Here is a 7,033-nt window from a genome sequence, read left to right as displayed (position 1 = left end):
TGATTTTAATTCATTATTAATATTCAAGCAATGACACTTAAAAACAAATCACACTAAAATTAAAGTGTTAAAAAATAAATTATATATTTTTTTTTACTGTTTACTTTTAACACAATAATCTCGAGATCAACTTCAGATCTATCCGTCAATTACAAGTTTTATTGTTGTTTATGTTTTTTGTTTGTTCGCTTTAGGCCCTTTTAAAAAAACAGCTCAGTTTTTTATATGGCAAACCAAAATATGCAACATTTTCCCCCTCAAAGTGGAATATTTAATGTGATGTAATTGGAGCCTTGAATAGGTCAATAATTCATAATTATTTTTTTTTAAAGAAAGAAATAACCTGCATGGCAGCTTTGAGTTGTTAGAGTAAACATTGCAACATGTTATTGTTACATTTAACCTGTTTGCTCTTTAATACCACTCTTTATGTTTTTAATTTTTTTCCAATCGTATTTTTAAAAAATGACCTGCGGGCCACAAATGGCCCCCGTGCCGCACTTTGGACACCCCTGGTTTAGACACTCCTGATCTATAACTATAGCAGTTCTCAAAATAAAAATATACTTAAAATATAAACATTTTGTTAGTTAATTAAACATAAAATAATACTAACTTATGAATTAATTAGAAAATAATAGAAGCTCTCAAAACTAAAATAAAGTATACATAAACATAAACAAGGTTTAGTTAGATTGTTAGTTAAATAAATAAAAAATAATAACTTATGAATTCATTAGAAAATATTAGAAGCTCTCAAAATAAGAAATAAAATATAACTAAAATATAAACAAAGTTTAGTTAATTTGTTAATTAAAAAGTAAATAATACTAACTTATAAATTAATTAGAAAATATTAGAAGCTCTCAAAATAAAATATACTTAAAATATAAACATGTTTATTATATTATATTAGTATTAATGTAATATTATATTATTACATTATTATTATATTAGTATTATAAAAATAATACTAGCTTATGAATTAATGAGAAAATAATAGAAGCTCTCAAAACTAAAATAAAATATACCTCAAACATAAACAAAGTTTAGATTGTTAGTTGAATAAAAAATAAATAATAACTTATGAATTAATTAGAAAATATTAGAAGCTCTCAAAATAAGAAATAAAATATAAACAAAGTTTAGTTAATTTGTTAATTAATTAAAAAGTAAATAGTACTAACTTATACATTAGAAAATATTAGAAGCTCTCAAAATAAAATAAAAAAACACCTGAAATATCAATTAGATCATTAATTAAAAAATAAATAATAAATAATACTAACTTATAAATGACAAAAAATGACAACAACCATAATAAAAACTGTTATATATGTAACTGAAATGTAATATTTTCCTACAGGCAGAATTTTTGACACACTCTCAATGCATTTCAACAATCTTATTATTATTATTATTTTCTTACATGGGGGAAAAAACAGTAAACATAAAGAGAAAAAGCTGAAATGTTGTAACTAATAATTAATAAAAATACACTTCGTCACCTATAATATAAAGCCGACATAATATTTGTTTTTAGCATTTTTTTAAATAAAAAATATCAAAATGGGCCCCCCCCATGCTTTGACTTTTCAGTATGTGGCCCTTGGTGGAAAAAGTTTGGACACCAATTAAGCGAAGCATGAAAAGTATCAATATTTATGATTTGAGGATCGACATCAGAGCATCAAGATCTGGTATCGGCGGTGTGGGTATGTATCTCACGTGCACATAACGGTGGCAGCACGGTTACAAACGGGCGGTGGGAAAGCGGCGACATGAGAAAAGAGGACTAATGAGTATTTGGGGTCAGGACTTGAGCGTGGCCAACAGAGCGCGTTACGTAACGGCGTCCACTGAGAGGGCAGCTTTGACACCAGGTGACCTCTCCCCGGTAACTAGAGCCAAGTGGAGAAATAATCACCTCCATAACAAACTCGCATTGTTACGCAATCACTAAAGAAGTGGATGGTGTAAGGACACGCCACAAATATTACGTGTAAGGACACGTAACGCACTTTTGCTCGCACTAAGTCCATCATTTTTCCTCACTGATTGTTTTTTTATTTATTTAAATCATTCTTTCAGTTATTGTTGTTACACACAGCAGACATGAAACATGACATTTACCACTTGTTGCAAATTACACACCCTTACTTCCGTTTATAGGAATACTATATGCTTTCAAGTCTTTATAAAATCTCCACACACATTCAAACACTTCGTCTCATGTACCATTTTTTCCGGACTATAGAGCACGCCAGTATATAAGCCACACCCACTCAATTTTTTAAAGTATATTTTCCATATATGAGCCGCACCGGACTAAAGGTTGCAGGTAATGTATACAGCAGACCTGAGCAAATTAAGGCCCGTTAAGCTTTTCAATCTGGCCCGTCGGACATTCCCAAATCATTTTTTTAGATCTTTAAGATGGAAAGTGTAGCTGCCATTATGATGTGCAGTGATGTTTTTAAATGATCGTAAGTCTTGAACTATACAAAGTATTTCAATTAGAGATGTCCGATAATGGCTTTTTTGCAGATATTCGATATTGTCCAACTCTTAATTACCGATTCCGATATCAACCGATTGTGATATATACAGTCGTGGAATTAACACATTATTATGCCTAATCTTGTTGCGATGCCCCGCTGGATGCATTAAACAATGTAACAAGGTTTTCCAAAATAAATCAACTCAAGTTATGGAAAAAAAATGCCAACATGGCACTGCCATATTTATTATTGAAGTCACAAAGTGCATTTTTTTTTTAACATGCCTCAAAACAGCAGCTTGGAATTTGGGACATGCTCTTCCTGAGAGAGCATGAGGAGGTTGAGGTGGGCGGGGTGGGGGATGGGGTAGCAGGGGGTGTATATTGTAGCGTCCCGGAAGAGTTAGAGCTGCAAGGGGTTCTGGATATTTGTTCTGTTGTGTTTATGTTGTGTTACGGTGCGGATGGTCTCCCAAAATGTGTTTGTCATTCTTGTTTGGTGTGGGTTCACAGTGTGGCGCATATTTGTAACAGTGTTAAAGTTGTTTACACGGCCACCCTCAGTGTGACCTGTATGGCTGTTGACCAAGTATGCCTTGCATTCACTTGTGTGTGTGTATGTGTGTGTGTGTGAAAAGCCGTAGATATTATGTGATTGTGCCGGCACGCAAAGGCAGTGCCTTTAAGGTTTATTGGCGCTCTGTACATCTCCCTACGACCGTGTACACAGCGGCATTTTAAAAAGTCGTACATTTTACTTTTTGAAACAGATACCGATAATTTCCGATATCACATTTTAAAGCATTTATCGGCAGTCCGATATTATCGGACATCTCTAGTCGTAAGCAAAGAAAAATCGATAAATTAGCCACAGGGTTCAAAGTAGCAGCTAACGGTCTGGCATTTACTGTAGTAGTTAACTCACAAAAGGGGAGTTTAACAGGAGAAAATGTTTATAAAGTTGATCTTTGAAGAGCTAAATCTCCGTTTTGATCTACTTGCTCACAAAGTTCCTCAGTTCTTAAAAAACCCCAAAAAAAACTAAAAGCGCCACAAACATGTTATTTTTTATGACGAAACTTGTTTGGAGTAGAAATGAGACTTGCATGTCGTGTTCAATGTCAGAGCTTCCATTTCGTCTTCTCCCTAAACCAAAATTCACACACAGTCAAAATGACCCCGCCAAAAAAATTTCCCTTTTTATTTCGGCACCAACATCTGTTTCATGTCAGCGATAGAAGAGGTTTTTACCGCCATAACAATATTCCCCCGGCCTCCTCAGACAGACCGCTCTGTGTCGGGGGTGACTCACGTGCCCACAGAAACCCCGCCTAGTCGGTCCACGTCTGTGTTGTTCTTCCACATGACAACGGCCCTGAAATAACCTCGCGCTCACGAAAGCAGGGCTCGGACCTGCTGGGGAGATCTGGGCATCAGGTGCTCGAGGTCCTTGTAGGCGTTGGCCGGGCTGCTCAGGGCCGAGTGGACCTCCCCGTAGGCCCGGCACACCAGCTCCGTGGCCTGGGAGAAGATCTGGTCCCTGTGGGGGAAGAACATATGACATACTTTATTGTTTACTGTTAGCTTGTATGACATTTTATTTACACATACTCTGGCAAAAAGAGCTTTTTAATCGTGGTGTTTGTTAAATGAATGTAGTGTTCTTTGTCATTATTTGTTATAATATTTTGTAATAGCTTGCTGCTTTGCGACACAACTTCCTCCGGTGACGACTCAGCTTGCAGAGGGCTTTGGTTCATAACCTTGCCATTGAGTGTGCACATTTCTTGGTTTGTGTGCGGCTGTGGCGCATTATCTGCGCGTTAATCGTGCGTCAAAAAAAGAATAGTGCCAATAAAGGAAATTAGCGGTAACTCATTATTATCGTGTTAAAGTCTGCGGGCTTTAGAGCGTTTTCTATTGGGGCTCCAGTACTCTGGAATGCCCTCCCCGGTAACAGTTAGAGAGTCTACCTCAGTAGAATAATAATAGATTAGATTTATATAGCACATCTGCGGTCCCCTCCAAGGTTTCTCATTGTCATCCCATTGGGTTGAGTTTTTTCTTGCCCTGATGTGGGATCTGAGCCGAGGATGTCGTTGTGCAGCCCTTTGAGACACTTGTGATTTAGGGATATATAAATAAACTTTGATTGATTGATTGCTTCAAATCCTCGATTAAAAAAATAAAAATAGTTGGGTGGTGAGGGGAGTAGTGAGCGGCCACCAGGGAATAATTTTTGGTGATTTAACCCCCAATTCCAACCCTTGATGCTGAGCGCCAAGCAGGGAGGTAATGGGTCCCATTTTTATAGTCTTTGGTATGACTCGGCCGGGGTTTGAACTCACGACCTACCGATCTCAGGGCGGGCACTCTAACCACTATAATGTTAGAGGAAAATGTAATTTGAAACATTTGTATGCACGTACAACACTTAAGACCTTCAGTATATTAGTATGTGGAACTAAACTATGGAATGGATTACGCAAAGAAATCAAACAATGTACTAATATAATCCACTTCAAACTTAAAGTGTTTACAAAGTACAAAGAAGAAGAACCATGATAAACATTCTGAATTCATTTCATCCATCCATTCATTTTCTAGATCATCTTATTTATCTCACCATATGACATATAACTTACTTCACTATTTTGTATTTATTTATTTTTAATGTTATTTCTTATGGAGTATATGGTGAATAAATTGAGAATAGGAAGTGAACAAAGGTTTTAGCAACCGCTATGTAAAGGAAAAGGGGTAGGATTAAATAAGATCTGCTTATTCTTGCTCCTTTTCGAACATGTTGTATGCACGCATGTTCCAAATAAACACAAACTCAACTCAACTCAAAATGTAGATGCTCTACTTAGACACATGTAATAAAGGTGTTTGATGTTTATAGGCTCCAGCACCCCCCGCACCCCCGTAAGGGACAAGCGGTAGAAAATGGATGTATGGATGGATTAGCGCTGCATACAACATTATGTCACTACTGGTTCCACCTTTCTTATGTTAAAACAAGTTAAAGTCTTGTCCAGATGTTTACTGACGTATAATATTCATGTTTGAACAACTTCTACTGCAAATGACTACCAAAAAGTGGTATCGGCCCTAAAAAAAACAACATATCGATCGATCTCGAATTGGAAGTGATTCCTGTGTTGGAGTCGCAGTGAAGGGTTAGGGTTAGGTTTTAGGTATGGTGATGTGTGCTGCTGCTTTAGGTGCCCACAAGAGGGTTCCAAAACCCCGGGAACACCTGCTGGTCTCCTCTCCATCACCGAAATACGGGAAACTGTGTAAAAATAGGCCCCGGAATTACATCACTTGGCCCGTTTGGGGGTCTCATTTGCCGGGTTGCTGCTTGTTCTCACGCCCTTAGGCGTATGGGGCCCTTGTCCCGGGACTGCTGAAGCCGACTCGGGGCTTCAGGACCCCGGGGACACCTGTCCCTCACACCCCCGTGGCCAGTTTTAAGGAAAATGGTCAAAAATACACACCAAATATGGCCCTTTTGGTGGCCTGTTAACCACCTAACTTGGTCCGGGTTTTTGTCTTATTATGGGAGCGGGTCAGCTCCTACCCACTCCCATGTTTAAGCCTTTTGTCCTGGTCCACTAAAACTGTGTTTTTCAACCACTGTGCCGCGGCCGTGAGATAGTCTGGTGTGCTGTGGGAGATTATGTAATTTCAACTATTTGGGTTAAAAATATTTTATGCAAACTAGTAATTATATTTTGCAAATACAGTGCCGTTGTTGAGTGTCTGTCTGTGCTGTCTAGAGCTCGGCAGAGTAACCATGTTATACTCTTCCATATCAGTAGGTGGCAGCAGGTAGCTAATTGCTTTGTACACGTATCTAATGCTTAAACCAAAAATAAACTAAAGGTGAGTGCCCCTAAGAAAAGGCATTGAAGCTTATGGATGTCTATGGAAAACAAAACTAAAAATGAACTGGCTACTGTCGGAGGTAGATATTTACATATATCCGAATTTAAGTGTCACTTCTTTTCATTTCATTTTCATATTACATTACAAAACAGCTAGTGTTTTTCTTCCAAATGTGGTCTTTTGGTTGTCTGCAAAACTGTGTGCTTAACCTTGAAGTGAGGAATGTTAGAGAGAGAGATAATGGACATTTGTTTTGGCTAGAGAGACATGACTGCCAGGGACTTAAGAGGGGAGAGGCTTTTTCGGGGGGCAGACCATCTTAGTGAAGCGATTGAATGTTCTATGCTGGACTGGTCTCAATGTATATATGCAAAGCTTTGCAAATATATTACAAAGTACCTATTCTGTCTCTGGTGGTTTTTCTACTCAGCTTTAAGTGTCGTAAAGAGCTTGGGAGCGACTTGTGACTTGAATTCCCTGGGAGGAACAACTGGTCCAAAACGCAACAATTTGGGGGCTCGTCCGGGATTCTAATGTACAATCTATGCTCCCCACAATACCAGAATAAGTCAGCTTGTGCCCAAGGGCCTATCCTTGAGCCATCTATCAGGGTGGTGCACCAGGAGGGGTTAATGTCAC

The 7,033-nt window shown here is 37.9% G+C and overlaps 1 protein-coding gene across 3 annotated transcripts in view; it reads right to left on the bottom strand.

Annotated features, from left to right (window-relative positions):
* Window positions 1-3,687: 3,687 nt before the first annotated feature.
* The window catches only part of cog6 (component of oligomeric golgi complex 6), a 231,261-nt gene continuing 227,915 nt past the window's right edge, over window positions 3,688-7,033 (bottom strand). For all 3 annotated transcript variants that reach the window (XM_061972384.1, XM_061972383.1, XM_061972382.1), the window contains one exon: window positions 3,688-4,040. In XM_061972384.1, coding sequence (XP_061828368.1) covers window positions 3,893-4,040 — 148 coding nt within the window. In that variant the 3' untranslated portion in view covers window positions 3,688-3,892. The remainder of the gene's footprint in view (window positions 4,041-7,033) is intronic.

The sequence above is a fragment of the Nerophis lumbriciformis genome, linkage group LG17 (genome assembly GCF_033978685.3).
Source record: "Nerophis lumbriciformis linkage group LG17, RoL_Nlum_v2.1, whole genome shotgun sequence".
NCBI lineage: Eukaryota > Metazoa > Chordata > Actinopteri > Syngnathiformes > Syngnathidae > Nerophis > Nerophis lumbriciformis.
The sequence above is the reverse complement of the archived record's forward strand: the minus strand, read 5'-3'. Positions and strand labels throughout refer to the sequence as shown.